The sequence below is a fragment of the Dromaius novaehollandiae genome, chromosome 7 (assembly GCF_036370855.1).
Source record: "Dromaius novaehollandiae isolate bDroNov1 chromosome 7, bDroNov1.hap1, whole genome shotgun sequence".
In the NCBI taxonomy this organism is placed as follows: Eukaryota; Metazoa; Chordata; class Aves; order Casuariiformes; family Dromaiidae; genus Dromaius; species Dromaius novaehollandiae.
Window position 1 is genome coordinate 28,566,964 of NC_088104.1, and position 24,697 is coordinate 28,591,660.

The window sequence follows — 24,697 nt, forward strand, 5'->3', positions numbered from 1 at the left end:
TGCTAGCCTTGCACCCCCTACAACTCAGTACTGTGCTGCCAGACAGCAGAGAGGTAGATATAGATAAATATGTAGTGCTAATAATGCCCTGATAAATGAATATTCCTTCTTGCAGTAGTTAAATAACTCTAGTTTGGAAGCCAGGTTAAAAAAAACCCACAACATTAAAAACTTAGTCATGTGTGTGCTTGTGCTTGCTTGAATGTAAAGCATTCTGCTGAATATTTGTTATCTGCTGTCACGTCTGACTGCCGCTAAAAAAGATTGTCGTCTAGATCTGTCCGGCCATCAGCAGTGGCGGGCAGCCTAGGGCAGTTGTCCGAAAGGAGCGAGCATGCTCACGCAGAGGTGGCAGGAGCCCGTATGGAGTTGTTTGCCTTCAACTTTGTGTAGTTTTTGCTTTTCCCTGTGATAAGGAAGCGTAAGTTGTGATAACTTGATAACGTGATTACACCTGCAGTTCTCAGCTCCGCTGGCTCTGCCAGCCCTCATGTGCTGTAATACTAGGGCTACGGGAAGGGCAGTGACGTCTTGCATGGGTAATGGAAGAGGCCGGAAAGGATCCCAAGAAGGGATCCGCATTGCTGTGTTCCAGCAGTCGAAGTATCTGAAACCACTTTCAGCTAGTCACTTGCTTTGGAAGATTTGTGACTGCTAAGAAAGTCATGCCAAACGCTGAGACAGAAATTATGGTCTTTTTCTTTCTTGGTGCTGTCACACTAACAATAGCTGCCTTTGCTCTTAGCATGAAATGCGGAAGTGTAATAATGCAACCGCCACTGAACCAAATTTAACCGAACAACAATACTATATAACACAAACGTTTTCAGATTGCTTCTGCTGGAATCACTGCTCGTCTAAATTGCTATGTTCAGTCACGAACCCCACTGAAAAGCGGGGGTGCTACCAGTGCTGTGCAGCGATAGCTCACCTCTTTGCTGGGTGCTACTGCATCATACAAAACACACTCACTCTTGACCATCTCAAACAGCTTTCTTGGAAAAAAAAACCAGGGGGGCAGACAAATGAAAAGTCAGAGATTATTCTATTATTTATAGTTATGAGGATTATGAAGTTTATGGTCAATTCTGTTGAACTAAAATTGACTTGCTTTAGTCAGTTCATAATATTAAAGAGAGCACTAGATGCCCTTCCCAATATAGCATGCATATATATATATTTATAGTGCTTAGTATCATTTTACTCAAGAATGTGTAAGTATCGATATATTTTTAATACATGTGGGCATATAATAAGGGTATATTCACTAATCAGAGGCTGCTCAGCAGAGCAACTCAGCTCTTGTTTGTGAGGGGGAGGAAGGGCATATACACATGTTTTCCTCCAGACAAATTCTGTTGGACTATCAGGATCAGTTATTTGCAAGGTCTGACGACCCACGATGTCAGCAAACCATCACCTGAAGATAATAAAGCTCCTACTTATTGTGGCAGATGTACCAAAATTCAAGGGCATTATTCCAGATTTAGGAGAAGAGGTGAGCTGATGGAGAATATCATCCTTTAAAACAAGATTTTTGTAACTATTTTAACCAGTCATAACTGAACTAGGAAGGCCTGAAGGATAGATGATACTCATCTCCTATTCATAATTGTAATTTACTTAAAATTCCTCTTCATTTCCACTTCCATTTTCCCCTTCTTTTAAAAAGGATACTTGTTTTACAAAAGCTTTTTTATAAAATTATTTCATAATTGACCATGTAATATTAATACTTCTACAAACCATAAAGCCTTGCACTAATACATAATTAATAATGTATATTTTAAGAGATTTGTTTCAAATTCTCTTTTAGAACTGTATCTTTTTTTCTTGTTCTCTGACCATAACGGTACGTGTCCCTCTTTCTGAAAGACAACTTATTTCCCCTAAATGATTCTACAAAATGAAGGCACAAAAGTATTATTTGCTACTATATGATATTCACATGTTAATAATAATAAATGCCAAGGCCAGTCTGCAAGTTTCAAGTTGCTAGCTTAAATGGAAAAGTACTTCCTACACCACATGAAGGAACAATAGACTGGATATCTAAAATAACATATAAGATAAATGGTGGTTCATGAGGGAGACAGAAACTAGATTGAATCTATTTTTTTATTTTAATTTCCTTTAATTCTCAGAGTCCTGGTGTCCATAGATAGGTAGCTTCCTTCTTTCTCAACAACCTAAATTCACTTATATGTTCGTTTATTCCTGCATGTAAACATACACTGCTGTACTTCATAGTGCGGCTGGATTTCTTACTCTCAATGAACGTGCTGTCTTACTTTTAGTTCAGCCGCTTTTTATTCTTAAGAAGGAAATATTTTAAGGGGAAGCAAACGCAGATTATTATGATGACATGGATGTCCCACATTCATACCTCCTCTGAGACTTAAGAGTTTACATCCAGGTTGGAGAGGAGATGTGCACCGTTTTCCTTTGTGTTCTAACCCAAACATGAATATTATCCAACTCTAACACTTTGATCATCTTGCACAACACTGGGTTCTACGAGTAAATATGATATAGCAAAGACTGCAGTAAGCATCCCAACCCTAATGGATTGTCAGTACTGACAAGCCAGTTATTACCCTTTAGTTGTTATCCACACTGACTCTCCTGCAAAACCATTAGTGCTATCACAAAACATCATCTTTAATCTTGTTTTTTTTCACATTTTTGTTATTCTGAATTAGTGAAGGAAGTCATCCAAAAGTTACAAAAACATAAATTTTTGCTTTGTAATCATATTTTGACTTTTAAAAAACATTCTAAGTATCCATTTAAAATGTCTAATATGTCTATTGAAAACATTTTTCATCTTGATTATTGGAATAGAAAAGTTACATGTTTTAATTAATTCAGTATTTTCTATCAGAAAATATGATTTATGTGAAATCACATTTTGTAATGATAAACATTTTCCATCCTGGAAAACCAGAAGCAAATTGAGATAAGATAAATATTAGGTATATAAAAATGATTCTCTTTTTTGGAAAGTTGATCTTTTGCACTTGATAGAGGAATTTAATATACCATTGATTTGTGAAAAATGTATTTGAGATGGAAAATAATATATTCTGGATCTTTTTCTTGAAATGGCTGATTCTCTAACCCAGTAAGGTTCAACAACATCCTGAAATTGTGGTATTATACACTAACCTGTTATCATAGTTGTTTAAATGTAGATATTTAATATAAATGTTCGTGCAAGAGTATTCATTGCTGCAGTGTGCGTAGAAGGTTAACGTAATTCCCTCCATTTTGAAAGATATGAAATCATTTCACCAAAGTGAAGCAGACAGGTGAAATATTTTAAGCCTGACTTTTTCCTTCGGTATTCAATATTGCAAACTATTTCAATACTAAAAGTTCCTGCTCTGTCCCTTTGTTCTGGACAGCTTTAACAGGATGGCAGAGTCTCTGTAGAGGTATTTAAAGCTGCTGCTGAAACCCAATATTAATTCACTCTATCTCAGAGAGCCAGGACCTAATTCTTGCCAAGTGTTTTGTAGAATATCTAGTGTTCCAGCCTCTAGGTACTACAGTAATATAACTAACTGCAGTATACATGTATAATTAGCAGGCACAGAAAAAGCTGTCATAGATTTATTTATTTATATCATCTATGACATCATCCAGGTCTCCTCTGAGGTTTATTAGAAGCATAAATTTCTGTGAAAGGGTCAGTGCTAACTTTAAAAGATTCTAGGCAAACTTCTCATTGAATAGTAATCTGGCTGATTACCTATTCTTAGGAAAGAAAGTTTAAAAAATATGATGAAATAATCTCTTCGTAAATCATTTTGAAAGATCACCAAAAAAATGTTTTCCTGTTCAAAACAGTTTGCTATGACAGATTTAAATATTGTGAAAATAGGGAAAATGCATGAATGAAATGTTATTAAATTTAAAATTTAAATCAATCTATTTGATTAAATACAAACAGATTATAAATGATACATCCTATAGCAACCAAGCAAAACATCCATTAAGCTCTGCATTCTCCTGTGATTTAATGATGCAGGAGAATGAAAACTAATGATCACAGAAGGAGATGGCTGAGAGTACGTTCAACATACAGCAGTGAACAGAAATCCCACAGAGGTGTGTGCTACATAAAGTCACAATTAAAAATGCCTTCAAATATCAGATGCTGTTAGAAACAAAACCTAAACAACGTCCTTATTCTATACTTTGTAACACAACACAACTGCCTGCTGCATGTCTTGAAAGATTAAAAATGCAGCATTTCCTATTCTTTTCCTCATCCAGGACATGGGGACACTTCTCTAAAGCAGTTAAATTTCAATCTGTTAAGGCTTGGGACTTAGTACACAAAATGATATAAAAAAATACATGTCAAAGACAAAAAAATCACTCATTAGAAAACTTACAATGCTGCAAAATTAGTTTTAAATGTAGATCTTTTGATTTAGGTCCATAAACTCATCATCTGTTATTTCTGATGAAGAGAACTTGTCAACAATAAAAGTATGGGGGCACTGAAACTGGGCGGACTCTAGAATAAGTGGGAGCTCTCCATAGAAAGGATTTTTGAGAAATACGCCATGTATAGTTATTTCTAGGCTAGGCTTTATAAGCACTACTGTGCTGCTGCTCAGGCAGTGCTGTTATTCTGGCACAATGTAGCAAGCTTCACTCTCATAAAAGCATTAATGAGTTCAGCATTTCAATCAGAAGTGAAGAAAGCAAGTGCTGTTACACACCTCAGTTACTCTTACTACCCTAAAAACTCAAAGCTTGTTTTAACGTTACATACATTGAGGTCATATGAGAATAAAACAAAAATCTAGGTGCCTTTCTCTTACTTTCGTAATACCTACTCTTATCACTTGGACATCTTGATAGGGTCTTATATCACCAGATACTAAACCATAGTCTGCTTGTGATAAACTTCTTGCACTTAAAATAGAAAAAAAAAATCTGTCCTTATAGGGTTTTTTTAGCCGCTCCATTTGTCCCACGATCTACACTCAGGAAAATGACCTTTCTTATTAAGAGAACAATATCTTCCCATGCCTACTACAGTTAACTTTGATCAGTTTAACTAGATGCAATTTTCTAACTCTAAAATTCACATTACTTTTAGTAAAAAGTATGTGTTTCACAAAATTAAAGTCACATTAAGTGCCTAAACTGAGATGTGTTTTAATACCAGAAGAATAATTACATATTCAAAGAGAAAATGTTAATAGTTCATAGTATCATTCTCCATTAACAAACTGCTATTTAATTGCATATATGCATCTTTAAATAATTTTAAAATCATTCTTCCAGTTAAGTTTTGGTATTTTATGTAAAGGATTTCCTACTAGTTATCAAAGAGCTAATATCAAAAAGATGATACTTGTTTGTATCAGATGCCCTTTATTCGATGGTTTTATGACATATGCCCAAAGAGGCTTTCTTATGCTGGAGATTTATACAACACCTTATTCCGATATTTTACCACTGCTGATGTTTGACAGAGAGGTGTTGGACACTCCTGCAGCTTCTCCCTGGACAGCTTCATTAGATTGACTGGTGCTTTGTGATGAACCATTACCATTCAGTGGGTCTGTATTCTGCGTTTCTTGCTGGGCCTCAGTGAGATCCTTCTGGTCCAGATCGGAGTTAGTGCATTTTTCTGGGTCGGATTCATGAAGAGGAGTGTCAAAAGAGATTACTTGTAGGACGATGGATCTGGGAGGGCAGGTTGTATCATCACTCCCCTGACTATTCTCGTTTTGTGTCCTTGTTGTCTCTTCCTGTAATTGTGCATCTGTGGATTTTCTGCTTTGGTCTTTTTGCTGTTCATCGTCATTTTTCACAAGTTCTTCTACAAAGAGGGAATAAAATACGTGAATTAGTAAAACAAAATATGAATTATGAAGGATATACCCCAACAGTTTGATCTTAGAGTAGCAACTGTTTGGCAGAGTTACACTTGGGAACATTGTGACCGTCAGCTTTCTACATGAGAACATGTGCACTGATGTGTTTAATATGGGTCACATTCTGGTCTTGACTGCACAATTGCAACTGAACCACAGTGGTTGGCTCTGCAGTTTGAACCTTAATTTATACCTCTTTTTTTTTCGGTGGGCGTCCAAAGCAAGGAGCATCAGCAGACATGCGGTAAGCCGAAAGATGGGAAGAGGTGGAAGGCATTTTACACCTAGCAGTGTGGTTTGCAATGCCAGAACAATGAGGAGCAAAGCTCTTCAGTTCTGAGACAGGGAAAAGGCCGTGGAGGGGAGACCAGTGCTGGCGAGGGAGGCACCAGAGCAGAACAGCAAAGCCCTGTAGGAAACTGGCCTGTCAGTCTGGAAAGGTCTAAAATGGCAGCAAATATAGAGCTGCAGGGGGAACCAATTTTAGAGGGTTGTAAGCATGCTATCCAGTACTGCTGCCATCATGGCTAGTGGCAAATACAGAATGGAAGTGAATAAATACAGAGAAAATTGTGCTTCAGTGGGCAGTAGCTACAGGAGAAAAATGCTCATGGAAGGCTCTGTTCCATGCTCCATTGCAGAAAGTGAACTGGAGAAAAGTACGCATGCAATGATGGACAATGAAAGGAGACAACTCAGAGCAGCCCAGAGAGGTGGGTAGGAGGTGTGAGAAGATGAAGAAAACAGGGAATGGAGGAGACTTGTGATGGAGGGTGAGAAATCTAATAGAAATAACCTTTACCATTTTCTTGGAGGGCTGGTTCATCTTGCTATTACAAGCTCTGTTTCATAAATTCAGATTTTAGAATCTTTACACTTCTACAGAAGTTATGAAACACTATCAATTTAAAAAGTGAAAGCATTGCAGTTTGAACAATACCTCCAGAAAACAGCTACAAGTTATTGCATGAATCTCCAACCTCACTGTTGTGATCACTGTATTAAGGAAGGAAACCAAGCACTGAGATATCATTTTGAACTGCCAGCTTCCTGGGAAGAAACTCTGGTTCTGACTGAACAGTCCAAACTCAGACGAAAAGTGATTGCATATGCTAACTGAGGGACAGAAATATTTCTGCAGCCCAGGCTGCAGTCACATTTCCACCACAGTCAGCATTTGACACCTCCATTACATCACTCTTCTCAATTCAAAGAAAGGCCACTTTGAAGTACAGTTTGGCCTGTGAAATGGGATGCAAAGCAAAGGAACACTTCCAAACTTGAATCTCCCTAGTTCTCTCTGATGTGCAGAAGCACAAAATATTTAAATGATTTCCCTACTCTGTGAGCTCTTATACTTTTTGGCATATCTAAGCTTAAAAAAAAAATCAAGAAACTTCAAATTTGAGCAATTTCAAAATTCTTAACCATTATTTTTTTTACAGACTATGGAGAACTTTTTGTGTTGGACTCCAAATCTTCTGAAACTTGGACAGGTACTCTTTCTCTACAGCTCTTCCAAAGAACTGGTTGGGCTGAAGAAATTAAGAAACATGTTTGTGCAGCTTGAAAGCAAATCTAATGTTGTTCAATCCAGATATGTTAATTAAAGCATTTGTCATTCATGGTATAATTTATGTACCTAAGGCTTTTGTCCTACGAAACTGATTTACATACCATACTTGCCTCCATATGGCAGAGCTACAAGCATTTTCCCTTAACTTTATCAAAAAAACAAGGAAATTCCAAGATAAAAACATTTCAGATGCTGTTCAGTAAGTTGAGGAAAGCAAAGCTGAACTATAAACACACATACAAAATGCAAAAATGAAAAATTTAAATTAAAATAATAACTAAAAAGATGTTAAAAATGTATAGATATTTGAAGCTATTTGGACTTTTAGAGATGGTTTTTTCTGTGCTCAAAATAAGCAAAAACCTTGAGATGATGCTCCATCTTTAAGTTGGGTTTACCCAAGGAATTCTTAAAAATGCCTTAGTGCTTAACAGTTACAATGAACTATTTCTAATAGCACAACTTCTTTAACAACCTGATATTGATGTAAGATGTTTCTTGTTAAAATGGTAATACTCTCTTAGCTCAAGGTACATTTTTTTTTTTTTTTAATTTGAACCTGGTAAGAGCAGACAGTATCTTTCTCACAGAATGGTGTTTCAGGACAGTTCTAACCAGAATTTACATTCGTTTTGGTGTAACTTGGTGACTAACCACTTCATTCTCCTATTAAAAGTAATGTCTCCAAATATTCCTATGTAAAAACACTAATTTTTTCAGTTCATAATGCTGAATATCTATTAACTTAATATTGTCTGCCTTCCCTTCCTTCCCAAGCTTAAACTGGCAGATGAAGATGAACAATTTAAACAGAACAATGCTGATGGCCTGCTCTTAACTTCTGTCATACTGGTCTCTTATTTCTATGACCATCCTTGAGATGATCTCAGGGATGGATATCTAAATCACAGCCACACTCTACCTCAGCTCTGGGCATGTCTGGTGGAGTTTTGAAATGGGATATCTCCACACCTGATAACATACTAGTGAAACATCCTATCTATTGCACTTAGACTGATGCAATACTGTCTGTTCCAGAAGCCAGTAGAAAAGAATATGTGAGAAAAATACTATCTTTTCTAAGCATGAAAAACACTGTGGAACCTTAGAATCTGTGGAGTTAAAATTATTGACAGACTGTTTGTTTATGGCAACAACTGTATCTGCTCACTCTAAGTTTCAAACTGAGAGCAGAACAAAAATGTTTGACTGTTCTCACACATGATTTGTGAAATTATTTGTGGCACTTGAGCCACAGGGTCACTCACTAGCAAGTGAGTTTTGGGCCTGCTCCCAGGGGATTATGCCATATGTATGATTTCACATTCAGAAAAAGGATCCAGAACCATAGCTGCATTAAGATTCATGTTACAATAACTGCTTAATCAGTGCTGCTAGGTTTTTTGGTTTGAGCAGTGATTACCATTCCACAGTGATAAAATTTCAAAGTCACTCTTAGTTAAATCAGCTTGAAAAAAAGAAAAGTATTTCATCTGTTTGAGAGTTTGTTCAGGGGAACTAGGAGGAGTGGCTGGTAGTTGCGACTGAGGCTGAAGATCCTCAGATATAAATTCCTCAATGATGCTATCGTTAAAACCCCAAATCCTTGTTCTTGGTATTAAGTCTCTCATCTGCTGTACATCTGATTCTATGTTCTGACTCCACTCTGCTTCATCTGCTATGAAATCCACTGCAAAACAGGAATAAAAAGAGATGAATAATATTGGATTCCACTTGTGGAATATGCTATATGGACTGGAAAAATACAGATTTCTGCTTTCTATAACAGTTAATAATTGTAGCCTGTGTTATACGGGGGGGGGGGGGGGGGGGGGCAGCCTCTGTATTGTATAAAGCAATTTCATTGTTGGAATTTATTGTCATTTCTCCTGCCTTATCACTTTGGTGAAACACAAATAGTCAGTAGTCTTTAAAAGAAGTTAGGGCTGGGACAGTAACCTAATAGTTAAAATCTGAGTGCCTTAAATTTTAGCTATCTGAGAAGCAGATATGGCACAAGGTTTGATCCACAGTGCTGGAGAGTGAATGTTGTAATACGGTGGTGGAAGCTCTGAGTCCACCCAGCCACTACCCACCGAGGAGAGGCTTGCCCGGCTGCCACCCACTCACTCTTCACTGCACTTCAGGGCTGAGCAAGATTCCCCCCCTTTGTGGGCACAGGTTGCCATGGCTAGCCAGCAGCGGAATCGGGATATGTTAAATCAATGTGCTAACCTGACACTTGCAACATTAATAATACTTAATAAGATTAAAAAATTGAATAAGATTAATAAGATTTAACAACCTTCTAAGCAACCTTTCTTTCTATAAAGCTTCTCTCTTTTCTGACCAGCTGAGCTGGACAGTGAGCAGCTTAAGGATTGTCATCTCCATTCAGATAAGGGCGGATAGAAGTATGTTGTATGATAAGCTTAGGAAAGGCATTATTGTTGTTTTTGTTTTTGCTCTCCATGTTTTAAATTGGTAAAAGTGATTGGAGTTAAGCCCTTTACATATTTTTTTATTGTTTGGTTTTCCTTACTTTACAGGAACCCAAATGTTATTCAGCAGAATTTGTGCTAGTTATGCTGTGAAACAAATTGCTTCTCTGAACAGATCTGTTCTGGATGACTCAGTCACATCTTTCTCTTCAGTACTTCTTTGCTATCTCTGAACTACTGCCTTAAAGCACTGTCCTTCATGAGAAGCAGCAATGTCATCTGGTAAGTAAACATAGCATAAGTAAGTGCTGGCTTTCTTCCCACATGTTTAGGCTGGGATATTGGCAAAATAATTTTAACGAATTAGTTTGGAAAACTGGCAGGAGTCATAAGGCAGTGACCAGGTTTCAGAATACTTGAAAAATTCTGGTACTTCGTGTTTTGCAGATACAGAAAATGTGCCAACTGCACCAAATATTACTCTTCTTTTTGACTTATTAAGTGTCTGGCAATGGAAGCCAGTGCTCGAAAGAAATATTGTTGATCATTAGCCCTACTTGGATTGCTTCACAGCTGAACAAGAAAGGGTTTGGGGTATCTGTGAGCACTGCAAAGCAGCTGAGATCCTAATTCATTCTTGGGTTGAATAACTGTGACATTGTAGCTGCCTTGAGATTATTAAAAAACATTTAGCCATCCTAATCTTTTGGTGATGAAAGTGGCTAGTACTGTTATTTCAATGTCTTTCCTTTTAATGAGTGTGGCAGGATTCTCATCTATTTCTCAATACAGAAATAAAAAAATAGGCTAATTCCTTATGACATTATCCAATGCCAGTCATAAATATGGCCTGAAGCTTTGTTATTTCATAAAAAATCAGGAAATGCAATTGTTGTTTCCTGGAGCGAATAAGAGCACTGAACTCCTGTTAGCCCAGGAGGTCTAAAAGACACTGTCAGGTCTTACAGACCCTCTGACATCCTACTCATCTTTTTAAGCAAAATGAAGGGAAGTGAGAGCGCCTTCTCTGGAACCTGGATCTCTCCTGGAGGTGATAAACAGCTCTGAATATCCACAAACCACTAGAACTGTCACATGGCTCACTCGCTAGCACTGGCCTAATGAGTAAGGTTTAGCACAGGACCTTATGGTCTCCACAATATGCTCTGCTGCTGTAGAAGCTCTGATGAGTCTGCATTATAAACTACAAAGCTGATTTGTAGTTGATTTGCTCAGCTACATTACTACCTGTGTACACAGCAACATTTTCAGGATGTGCTTTATTAGGTGGCGAGGAAGTTTTTCTGTGTTTTGGTACCTTCTCTTTTATTTCTGCGTATGTCCATCGACTTTCTTTTCCTGACCTTTCTGTAATAAGGTGAATAAAAGAAAGAGGTAAACATGTAACTGCTATTGTCTGTATGGTACAGATGTCTAAAGATACCTTTTTGTCTACAGCAACGGCAGTGTTTGAGCATGTACTGACTTAGGAAGAGTAGAGAGGAAAAACATAAAAGCTATGGGTAAGCAGAACAGCTCGAATCGGCTAATGGCAGCTTGTGTTACAATGCCAAACTCTAGTATAGCAAATCTCTGTTGAATCATATCATTATTTTCATTGGGTGTGTTGAAAACAAACTGAATTAATTTACCTTTCTATACTGACACAATGACATTGAAGCAATTAGAACTAGCAAGCTACTGAATTAGAGGGAAAAGCTGTTCATTGCTACTAAGAACGAAATTATTTGAGGAATCTTTAATTATGAACGTTGCTTGATGTTATGGACTCTCCTAGCATATATTACTACAAACTTTGCTTGATTTCCAGGCTTGTCTGCCTTCTTTTTTCTTACTAGAAAACACGATTCCATGAACCAGTGACAGGATGAGAAGGAACGTTCTCCCACCAGCCACTCTTAAGAGAGGAGGAAGAGACCAGCAGCAGAAAGCGAAACCGCGCAGAAGATGAGCGGTCTGATCCTGGAGTCTCCACAGGTCTCTGAAGTAAGCTCAGAGAAACTTCCAAGCTTCCAAACAATTCTGATTGGCTTCCTGTCATTTTCAAACCCAAGAATACATTGCAGTAACCCACAGAGTTATTTACATATTGACACCTTCCACTTTCAACTCCTCAAACAAATTTCTTCACAGTATAGAACAGCATATAAAACCACCATGTAAGCCAGTGGCTCTTGATGTTACAGCATAATGTTATACCAAGAGTGTAGCAAAGATCTAATTAGCTATGAAAACATTACTAAAAGATTGGGTAAAAATAATTTGTGTATTTATGGTTTTCTTGAGGGCTAACTCGGCTTTTATTTTTCCTTTGCAATTGAGTTGTAAACTCAAGGTCACGCATGCTGGAACTGTTGGGTGTGTGGAAGGTAAGGACACGCTGCTCTGAGCTATTGGGGAAGAGATGTTTTAGATCACCTGGCTCGTCACCTGCGGCGGCAGGTCACACCTGCGGTTCTCTGTCACCTGCTCCAAAGGATTCGGTTCTATTACCTGGTGGTGTTAGTCTGCAGTTTACCAGGCAGTGCCAATACAAAATGTTTCTTGCTACTCTTAGCTCAAACCATTTCTCTTCCTTGTACTTCCTCAGGCCATTGTGAAAACTGCTCTTAGCATTGCTCTTACCACCTCTCCAGATTTGCTCAGTAACTGCTTGTGACCTATATGTTTTAGCACTGTAATTAAAATCGCTGTCACTGATCCTAGATGGTACTCCTTCGTTAGCCCTGTGTATTTATTTCTCTCCAGCAGATTGAAGCAGTCTGTTAGCATAGCTGTCCTGTGCCAAACTGCCAGCGAGCTTCCCTGCCGGTCACCTGCTTCCCACTGCCCACCCTTCCGAAGGGCTTCTAAATCACATTGGCTTTAAATCTGATTATCACTCTGAGATTTTTATATTGTAGCAGCTGTTGCTCTCTTCTGATTAGTGAGTCTGCAGAGAGAATCTTTCAGACAAAACGGAGCGAACCCTGTGGTTACTGGGACTAGAAGTATACAGGATTGAAAACGCCTGAGGGGGCCTGCAGGTCCTAGGCAGAGGTCTTTCAGAAGAGATATTTGTTATTCAGAGCTGCAGCCAGTCAAAAGAAGGCTGATCCCTATGATTCAATTGTTTGTTCTTCATATTTTTATTATCAAAATTAAGCACAGGATAATGTGAGAGCCTCGTTCAGCCTCACACCTTTTTTCAGCACCTGTCCTGATGCAGTCAGCCATCCCAGAAGCAGAGGTTTGAGCAGTGTAGCACAGTGCACTGGCAAAAGATGTTAAGGAGGAGGTTTTCAATACAAATAACGTAGCTTCTTTTTCAGGTCCCAGAACAATGAATTCTTCAAGAGAGTTACCTAAGCGTAAGTATGCTTAAGCATAAGATTGAAACAATGAGTAATAGTGTTGGTGTTATTACCAACCTGAAGGTGAACAATGTTAGCGTGCTTCAGTAAAGAGCCCATTCAATTGGCAGCTGGACACTTGGTCTGTATTCTGCATCCCCTTTTATTATATGACCTGAGGTCATATAATATATATTATATATATAATAAACTATATACATAGGACATATAATAAACTAAACTGCCTGTGCCTAATTTAGCTCAAATGTAAAATGAAGATAATGATAGTTATTTACCTCTGTAAATTTATTTACAATGATGCCTACTGAACAGATAACAAGCATGGTTACTATTGTATGCCCATTTACTCTGTTGAGAGTAACTGAGCTTGCCACTCACTGGCCAGCCTCATTAGTAAATCTTTAACACATTTTTTTATAGAACAGAATAAACATGAAAGGATAAACATAAAGGCTTGTGATTTACACTTTTTTAAGATAAATCATTGTGTTGCAATTTCTGTATGTTCTGAGTAGAACTGCATCGTATGAAGGGTCTTACACAATATTTAAATCTTTCCCAAAGACTTGTTACAGCTTTCTCAGTAGGTCACCAACTCCCAGACCTTAAAACCAATTTAGCAATCATTTTCTCTAATGAAACAACCTCTAAAACTCATCTGAGCATCTTTACTGTCAATTTGCTACAACCATCACCATTGCAAATATCAGCTGCCGTCACTGCTATGTTGAAAAAAGCACAGGGTGGAATGGTCTCTTTATCACTGTGTTGAATTGAACAAAGACAGATTAGCCGGTGATTAGGGGTTTGGAATATTAATTAAACATCAAGGCTTTCAAATTAGATTCCCAGATGTTTGATCATTATGGTAATTCCCTGTTACCAGCACTCCCTGAAAGGCCTTAGAAACGTTCCACTAATTCTCCAGTGGTGAAAGGTTGCGGACCCTTAGGCTATAGAGCACTGAGCTCCTGTGCATCAATTATACACGACATGGCCTTTTTAGCAAAATGGAGTCATCCTATTTAGTGAGCCTTCTGTTAAGGAAGCTCTTGAACAGCTGCCTAGGTATGTAAATGCTTTCCTTCCTAACACAGGTCTTTCCAAGATAAAGCACTTTGTTCCATGCACAAGCTGTTTGCTCTGAATCAACAGTCTCAATATCACCTATCTTTTCACAGAGGGGTACTGCTAGATCTCCAGGAAAGCTCCCCATGTCAACAACACTGAGCACGTCCTGGCCTCCTGCTCTGGTCCGGCTGGGCATGTGAGTCAGACCACCTACCCCAACCTCCCTCCAGTGGAGTTGCTTCCCAGGCACTGCTAAATGCATTGCATTACCCCGACAAGGTGAGAAGCTGGAACAAGTTTGAGTTGTGCTCAGAAAACTATAAGGATTGTTGTTAGTTTCCTTTTCACAATTGCACTTGTGCATCTACACTACTACACTTGACGGAGACAGTTTCTCCTAAGTCTGTGAACTGATCTGGCAGTCTGGGAACAATGTCTAGTGCGCGCAGAGCCTACAGACAAGAATTAAGATTTTTTTTTCCTAAAAGCAGAAGTACTGTTAGTCATAATCAGCTCAGGAAGTGTGCATGGAGATCTACGCTAACAGCCAGCCTGCTTACTACTATGGCATACAGTCATAGCACACATGACTTTCTAAGTGCATTCAGCTCTTTGGGGTTTGCAATAAATTTTCTAGCTAGGAGTAATGACAGCCATACCAACACTCCACTCACCTGGCAGTGATTTACCTCCACAGTTACCCCTCATATGACTCATAACATACGACGAAAACTCTACATCATACACATATCCAGAGCAACCTACAAACTTTTCAGCAAACAATTGAATCAGAAACAGTAAAGTGCGATCCAAACAGGCCATAAATGATATACCAAAAAAAAAAAGGATGCGCCCAATAGGATAGGAAAAACTTTCTCAGGTACAAAGTCTCAGGTGATTCACTTACAGGTTTAAGTCAAACTTGAGTGCGATCTGAAAGGAATTTAGAGTGGAAACAGTATGTATTTCAAAGTTTCTATTCCTTATTAGAGGTTTGTTAATTTTGCAGAGTCTGGTTAAGGGTTTTCACTCTTTGCAACATGCAGCTTCAGAGCAGACACAGTGCCATTCTGGACTGGTCGGAGGGATTCCTGCTCCCACAATGTGGCAAAGAATGCTTGTGCTATCTCAGACTGCAACCCATGGAGGGCTATTCACTTAATGAAAACTCCTTTTCTAGCATCCTTTAGGGCCCACATACGGAGTTAAAAAGTATTAATTGTTTGTGAAAAATGAATGGGAAATAACTTTCTCAAAACCTATAAAATCCCCCTGAGTTTTTACAAAAAACTTAATATATGTGTATTAACAAAAACAAAACTCTGTAATCAGAAATATGTGCACTATTCACAAAACCCTGCAGAGTCTAACTGCATGCCCTGAACATCTCCATGCTATGTCCTGCTCAATTGCAGCTGTTGCTGCAAGGGGCCTCTTTATGGGAGGAGTTTTCTCCACACCTCTTCCTAGCTCTCACAGAGGTTTTGTAAAACATATCTAACAGCAGTCACACAAAGCAGATATTGTTCAAGCACCAGTCTCAATACGAGGTATTTCTACTTACTCTTCAGTTTTTTCCTAATGAACATGCTACTGTAATTCTACAACTGTTTACAAAAATATTTAGACATACTTCATCAGTCAAGTTGATGGAGGAAATGAAGGGCATCCTAGAATCTGGACAACTGCAATCTTAACCAGGTCCATAGAGGTCCTGAACATTAGTCCCTCTGTTTCTCACTGGAGAAAGCATGCCTAGAGTTTCCTGGATCTTGCTAGACCTCACGTTAATATTGACTGTATAGAGAAACAACCATTTACCCTGAAGAATTCTTAAATCTATTGCTAGAAGTTTGGTCTTTCCAATGGCTCACAATAGAGAAATTTTACTGGGCTAGATTAATCAAATTTCTAGAGCACTAAAAAGTACTGGAAATCATGGGAAATTACCTTCTTGATAGCATTGTACATGTCCATAAAAATATACCTGAAATCTAATCACCCAAAACCAAACTAGCTGATTAGTAATAGCTACAACTGGAAGTGGCAAACTTTCAGATAACATTATCTCCAGTCTTCTATATTGAGGGACCTCTTACGTAGATAGACCAGTACTGGTTGAATTCTGCAGGTTGTAGCTAAGTGGTCTTTGGCACCCTGATCTTCTGCTATTACTACTGATCATCCCAAATTAGCAGCCCTGTCTTTTTGACCAGTTAGAGTTAGTTGGACAATACCAAAAGAAGCAACTCATCACGTGAAGCTGCTCATCCAGAAGAGACAATATGATTTAAACCTCCTCAGCTGCCCCTTCTGCCTAGCTCTCAAGTCATTGTTGCAACATATGCACCGATGCTTTTTCTTACTTAATATTCTCTTAATGAGAATACTAGTTCTCATTTTAGCACTAAATGAGATTTTTAGCACTGGTCAGCGGTGTTTCTTCCATGTTGTCTGACACCTCTTTGAAAAAAAGATACTGCTTTGAATGATGGGATGAAAGACAGGCCTGGCACTGGGTTCCAGAGTACCAGTCCACACAGCCAGTATCAGATCATGGCCAAGCAGTGAAACACTATCCTAAAACATGCCAGGTGCTTACTCAGGAGCAAGACAGACTGTGCGGACACAATATTCCCAAATGGCAGTTAAGTAACCTGGATCAAGGTTCACACAACAATTATCACAAATCATTTCACAGAGATAACGGTAACCCCAGACAATTTTCAGGTACAGCTCATGAACTAAGATGCTTGACGCAGGTTTGGCTTTATTAACTATCGGCTGGCAACTGAACAATCACTTTTTGCCTTGCTTGGGTCTAGGACGTGCTGTGATTGCCCAAATCATTAGCTCCACTGGGTCATTTAAATAATTGCCTACAACATGGTCCCAAGAAGCCTGCAATATTTAATTTTATGCCATACAGTGAGGAACAAATAGCATTTTTAATAGCAAAATATAACATCTACATTTTTTTAAGAAATGTGGCAATATGTAATACTTTGAATTGTTGATTTTGGCATTTAAAGCAGATGTCAGTATCAGTTAAGTTTGCAAGAATGCGCATTTCTAAACCAGGCCTCTAAAGATAAATTGAGCAGCACAGAGCCCTATTTTACAGGCTGTAAGATTTATTCTCATCCCCTGCCCACCTACATCTCCTTGCACCTGGGACAGCAAAATAAGGCTAACCTAAACAAACATTAGGAAATAAAATATAGGAATATGCGACAACTATATATTTTTATTGGTTGAGGGAAATCTAAAAATAAAAGTAGGGGAGATCTTAAGGAAGGTTAAGGAACCTATAAAAACATTCCTTCTTAGTATATCATACCTTGTATTGCTAATTCCTTCCATCTTTCTTTGTTTGCTTGAATGATCTGCATCAAGTTGTCCTTAAAGCTTGTTAGGTCTACAGTTGCTAGAGAATTTTCTGTGTAAGTCCCTCCATCACTTGTACTTTTAAAACCAGGTCGTCTTTGTGCTTCAGCATTGCTTACTGCTCCCAAACTATTCTGGCTACAGAAGGAAGAAAATCCTAAATTATGAACACAGTAGGGCAGTTTTAATAATACACAAACAATTAATTTGTATCAAATTCTTTAGGAACTACATGTAAATCACTAACTAAAAATAATAGTCTCCACCAAAGAATGCCTAAGATACTAGACATTTCTTCAGTTCATGAAGCTGCAAGCTGGGACTGAGTCTTACTGACCTTTTTTCTAGGGAATTACTGAAAAGCCAAGACAGCAGATGATGCATTACTGTAGACTGGTTCTTAAAAGAATGTTTATGTAATCATTTTAGAGCAGCTTCTTAGATATGGTTTTAAACAGTGAATGGTATCTTTAGCGGCTTGCAGGAGGGACATCTGATTCTTATCTGTTGACCCATATGAAAAAAAGCAAGATGTGGCAGTATATGGCAGATAAGTAAATTTTACTTCAGCTGAAAATTCTCCCCATAGTACTTCAAGTGTAGTCAAAGCAGGATATAGTACAACAACCTTAAAAGCCAACTCTTCAAATTAGTAATGGAGAACTAAAATATGAAGAACTAGAATTTTATTAACTGTAATATGAAAAAAAATGGCATGATCATCACTTAAGAGTTACTGCAGCTAGGTAAGGTGCAGATAAAATTGATTATCTATATGTGAATGTAAAATACATGTGAAAAAAGAATAAAAAAATCTCTTTTTTCCCTTTTTTTAAAGGAATAAAATAATTAAACCTATTTTCAGCCTTGTATAAGTAATTATTTCACACTAGGTTTTATTTTCTAGATTAAGTCACACAGTTTATCTGATTGGCACCAAAGACGCATATCCATACACATGCAAATGGCTTTCCATTAACCCTATCAGGAGAAATTCTGTTGCAGTCAAAATTTCGGTGAGGATTGTAGAAGAAGAGTTAATTACAATATCCCTGGGCTCCAGAGATATTAAATAGAATAGAATGTAAAAAATATGTTATAATTGTAATGTTTTTCAGACAACGCAGTGAATGTCATACCATATATTCACAGATTCCCCCTGCAGCATCTGTGCAAGTCTGCTGGCTCAGACGTTATGCTCTGGGCTCGCCAGTCTCTGCTCGCTTAGCGCTTGCTTCCACGCTCAGAAACTAATTCCCCTTATACTTGACCTCACATGAGTAAGCTTTGCTGGATCATAAGCCTTTGTTCATGTACCGTTCACTTACGAGTGTCGACTGAAAATTAAGCCTGGAGCTGCTGATCTCTAATGTGAACAAGTGAGCAGTTAAAGGATGAGTGCTAGCATTAATGCTTCAGTTTAGCACTGCTGCCCTAAACAGTAAGAATGCTATCACAAATAGCTACTTCTTTACAGCAACTGAAATACATGCAAAGTCAAGTCATGATTAGAAAGCAGCTAGATTCATCATTTCACTACTGAAATGTAATCGTTGCACAGCAAAGCAACAAACACCTGCAGAACTATGGTATCAGTAGCCTCAGTGAAAACTCAAATTGCAGTGAAAATGGAAAAAAAAAATGAAAAAAAATGGTAACAGAGGGAACATTCGTAACAGCAGCATCTGATTACTGAATGATACGTTCAGTGCAGAGTCACTCAAACGGATAACATTGTCTCTCATTGCTATTTTGTTTTGCAGACACCTTCCTTCAGGATGTAAAAATCAGGAGCTCCACTGGAGGAAAAAAAAAAAAAAAAAAAAAAGAACCACCTGCATCTCACTCATACTGTACTTAGAGCTTGCAAGTGGGAGGTAAGTGGAGTGAATTTTGTCTCAAGTGGATATATCAAATAATACTGAAAAATGGGAAGGTGAAGGGGGGAAGTGATCTACCGTATAAGAAAAACTCGGAAAAAAACTGAAACTGCCTGCACCACCTCCACTTTCAATTGCTCTCAGAAGTTGAAGGACAACTTTTGTCACTATCAATTAAAATAATACTGAAAAAGACTCAGTGGTAAGAAAACTAGGAACTTCGACAACCTTATACAGATATTGACTGGTAGTCTTCCAGATAGAGTCAAAGCAAAAAAAGACTGTGCTATTATATACTCTTCAGAAAACCAGCTTTGCATTCTAGGAGCGAGTGTTTCGTGCACTGTGTTGCATGCTTGCCGTTGTAGGTGCACAGCCGCCGCGGTCAGCGCGGGAAGAGCACGCCGCCAACACGGGATGGCACCACTAGGTGGCAGTAGGGTACAGCTGGTCGTGCTCCTTCCCGACCGTGACAGCAGCTGCTGTGGTGCTGAGATCGACAGTGGCCGGTTCAAAACATGAGCTATGCATTCATACCTGGGTGTCCCAAACGCAGGACTTTCAGATTTTGAAGCTTCCCCTATAAGAGGAATAACAATTTTCTCCATTGAATCCGTAAGAAGAGAAAATGTTGGTTCCACTATGAAATCAATGAAACCTGAAGAGCAAAATGAGAACAGGAAAAAAAAAAAAAAAAAAAAAAAATCAGATTTTACATTTTCCCAGCTCTCAAATCTAAAATTAAGGTTTGATATATGGCTGATTTTCTCACTGTAGTCCTGGTTCAATATACTAGTTACCACTAGTATAATCTTGAGGATAAATGCAAACAAAACAAAAAACCCACCTGAAGTTGTATGCACATAACTAAAAGCTAATAATTATAGCTTTTCATTCCTATTCACTGTAAATTTTATGCAGTGTAGAACACACCCTGAGTTTGAAATGAATATGAATTACTGAATGGAAGGGAAGCTACAGTATAGCCAAGGGGCTAGAAGTCCTACTGCCTCTGTTACCGTTCAGAGCTTCTTGCCAAGGAGTTAATATTTCAAACTGCTGTTTATTATTCTGTGGAGGTAAAGTGTTATTTCACAGTGTGTAGGAGTGTTCTGTCAAATCAGTGAAGAGAACAAGTAATATCCCTAGGAGACAGCATTCATCCCACAGTTCTGAGATGTCAGCTCTGAACAATGTCTTTTACATTTTAAAGGGCTCATCAAGGTAAGGAATGACATAGTGAAAGAATGAAGCATTATTCTCTGCTGAGCATTTCACAGAAACAAAATACCTAAAAAAAAAGAGCTAGCAATGGATTTCCAGGTGTCTTCATACTCTAACAATGCAACACAACCCAAAGGTGATCAACAGCGCTTCAGCCTAGACTCCAGCATCCCACTTGCAGTAGGTATAACCCTCAAGCATGTTGTGTTTCATGTCCCAGGGGAATAGAATAAAGACATTTTGAGTGACAAGATCAGACTGGATGACATGCTTCAGTTCAAAGCTAACACATTTGCACCTGTAGAAGCTCTCCAGGAATACTGAGATCACTCACATAAAAGGTACAGATGTTAACAGGACATGCTGTTTTACTCCATAAGCTTCTAGGGTACATCCTTCTAACCATCCCCCAATTAACTTTACCACTTTCTATTTCCTCATTATAGCTGATCTGATAGCTCAAACCAGGGTAGAGGGAGCCAAGACCTGCATTTCTGAAAATGTGAAATTGAACCTTGGCCACCGTTGATCAGAGAGTAATTAGAAGTGACGGGAACAGGATGCAGTGGTCCTTGTCAACCCAAGCAGGCGTGACCATGTGCTGCTCGGCCCTGCCGTGCTGACTGACGGTCCTAACTGCAATCCAGCAGTCTGATGTATTACTTAGCTTTAAGCAGGTAACATGGCCACAGGAGCAAACCACTTCAGTACAAGCTGAAGTCCTTTAGTCTTGGTCCCTGGCTAAGTGTTTGGAAGCTGAAGGGCTGATACCACCAATTCATTTGCAGCTACAAAATGGTATCAGACTTTCGGATGGTAGCAGAGACATGCCTTTGGGTTCTTGAGTGAGAGTCAACCTGTCTGAGGACATGAGCGACCAAACTCTGAAGTGTGTACAGTAAAAGATGGGCTTACGTCTAGTATTTTGGTAAACCCTCTCCCGCCCCTCCTTGGATCATACCTGCCAAAATAACTTAATATTCTGAAACCAGTGAGTTGCTGCTGTAAGGGCATATGAGTTCACTGAAGAAACCGGTGCAAAGAAATACATTGTATATGATGGGATTTGGAACATTTAAAATGCAAAATGGGTCTAAGAAAGGTCCACACAGGTTTTTTATGCTCCTACACATACAAGAAGAAGAAAAACAGTACTTGTCATTACCTATTTGGGACTGAGCTACCAAAGTAGACTTGCGGTCACAGAGTGGGGAAAATGGAAGCCCTAAAGCAGCCTCCTTGTCTCCCTGGAAACAACAATGTTTAATATTATAAGCACATAATGAATAATCAGATAGACAAATGAATCTGAACATTGTTACTATTCATTCAACAAATTACTTCGTTCACTTATTTTCCTAAATAAAAACAAGCTGCAGATAACTGAAACTCATTATTTGTCTTTGAATTCTCAGGAAAAGTAAAGGCCAATATTCTAACTTACAGTTAACCATTTTTAGATAAAGGAAATTGTTGAAAGCAAGTGCTCCTCAAAAGCACACATCTGCCAATGAGATTTAACATTTGTCAAGGAAGAAAAATAAATGGCATATTTTATAAGGAGTCTTTCAAAATCTACAGTTTAGACCTGCAAATCTTTGATGTTATGAGATTGGACACTTAGACATGTTTGTAATAGTATTCCAAAAGCTAAATATTTCCTTCCACTACATTGGTTTATGCCACATGTAAAATTTCTTAAGTGTATTTGCACAGGTAAAAAGGCATGATCTGACTTTAACTCACTCTCACTAGCAGGAATATCTCTCTGCTGCTGAAGATAGAATAAAAATATATTTAAATGTCATATAAAATCAGGCCTATCATAAATTATAATAATGAGCACAGTGTTGATATTTAAACTGGTCATTAGAGTCTCATGAGATTTAAAATCAAGATAAAGATAGTAAAAAAAGAAATTCTTTTCCCAAATGACCAACTCACTGGACAATTTCTCTTTCTGTGCTACTGGACCTACTCAGATTGAGAGCATAATGTGGAGCATAATGGAGCTGTGATGCTTCTGTGAGTGACTTGAACTGTGTATTTGTTTATTTTTAAGTTTTTGAGATGGGTGGGTGTATTTCTATTTTAAACAAGTAGCTCAGATTTTCCTTGGCATTGTAACACATTTTCTGTAGTTGTTGTTTTAACTTACAATGTTGTTTGGCTTTTTCCCTGAAGTTAACACTGATGCATATTTTAATCGTTAGCTAGAGTTAACAAGTTTTTTTGCCTAGGTGAATGTTCATTTTTTGCTGGTGCCCACTACTTTGAAAGCTGAATGTTAAAACATTGCTTTCTTACTGGCAGTTCCAAGCTGTGCTGCTTTTTCCTGTAAGGCTGTAGAAATAGGGAAATTATTAAAAATAGAAGAAAAAAGAGATGGACTTAATGGGTTTTGTATAAGTTCAGACCACTCTGTCTCAGCTGACGTAGATCTGGACATCCCAGAGAAATCCACCACACACACTGAGATCGACAGATCAGAGAATGCACAACCAAGCCAGTGCATCTAGGAAGCAGAAGATCTACCGAGTATGCACTACTTGGTTCATTTATATATTTACAATTACTCTATTGCAGTTTAAATGTGTTGGAATTACTCCGTACATCCTGCTCATCTTAACAGTATATATAAAGAGGCATTCAATTCTTTGCACATTCCTCTACAGCCTGAAAGACTTTCATGTTTTATATCACTGAACGACAGAAATTCATAGTTGGTGGCTTGATTGCATGATTGCATTATTAAATGCCAGCTCAAGCCTTTGAGCAGTTTATTTGTGATCTAGTTACTTTTTATAAAGTAAGAATAAAGGAATAACATCAGTTAAAACATTAGCTGATCCTGTGTACTCAAAGACCAAGGCAGTGTGGTACTGTTTATTGCTACTGCTACAGCCACTTGCCTGGACACATTGCCTCACTGATGGGCTCTGTCTACTCTGTCTTTCTGTGTCTAAAATGTTTTTACAGTTGGTCATTTCTGACCTTTTCAAGTAATATATATCTGGGGTAATCAGACCCTGCTTTCTCCTCTCAAGTTCAAAATCCTCATCATTTCCATTTACAGGAACAGACACAAACTCATGGCTCTACTCAGTATTTCCACAGAACTTAGTCTATTCATTATTTAGATTAAGGCACCAGCTCTCCACTCAGTCTGCCCAGGGCAAATGCTAGAGTCAAGGATGTCTGAATGCTCCTTGTTCAGAGCCTCTAGGAACACAGCAAGAAACTTCCACGGCAGACGGGCTCAACGACCTAATGGCTTAACCTACTGACTCTTCTGTTACTCTGATCCCTTTTTCCAGTGTGACCCATGTGATGTGAAAATGTCAATGTAGAGAAAAAATAGTGACAATCAAGATGAGCTAGACATACACTGTTCAATTATCTGTATTAAGCATTTCTAAAAACTGTGTATAATTGCAGGAACCATGTAATATATAAAATGGATTGTGGTTATCAATTTAATCTCAGTAACTGATATTTTAAAAACGTGCACGGACCCTATGCCCGCACAGCAAGTGCCATATTCCTGCTGCAGGAAAGCACTGAGGTTTCTTTCATTCTTTCCTGCAACTTTTAAAAATTTATTTAACAGGAAATATTTCAATGCTTTGCAAGCCATGGAGGTTGGTTTTCAGCTTCTCTGGAGATTATAGTTTATGCTGAGGTCACCAAAATTATTTACTTAAATGCAAGCTAACTTCAGTGTGCATCACTCCCTATGAAGTGTCTGAAAGAAAAGTTCCTAACCCATGGTACAGGAATCACTACTGGCATGCAGACTGCTTTAAAATCTACATAGCCTGGCACTTGTTAAGATTTTGTA

General features: G+C 38.3%; 1 protein-coding gene across 5 annotated transcripts in view; it reads right to left on the reverse strand.

Moving 5' to 3' along the window:
• Window positions 1–24,697, reverse strand: part of PDE1A (phosphodiesterase 1A) — a 157,562-nt gene that overhangs the window by 6,422 nt on the left and 126,443 nt on the right. For 3 of the 5 annotated variants that reach the window (XM_064515040.1, XM_064515041.1, XM_064515044.1), the window contains exons 11-14: window positions 22,022–22,103; window positions 20,170–20,290; window positions 17,706–17,890; window positions 5,480–5,848 (exon numbers count right to left, since the gene is read on the reverse strand). In XM_064515040.1, coding sequence (XP_064371110.1) covers window positions 5,480–5,848; window positions 17,706–17,890; window positions 20,170–20,290; window positions 22,022–22,103 — 757 coding nt within the window. Of the gene's footprint in view, window positions 1–5,461; window positions 5,849–17,705; window positions 17,891–20,169; window positions 20,291–22,021; window positions 22,104–24,697 lie in introns of all 5 variants that reach the window. The other 2 variants (XM_064515043.1, XM_064515042.1) reach the window with 2 other exon arrangements.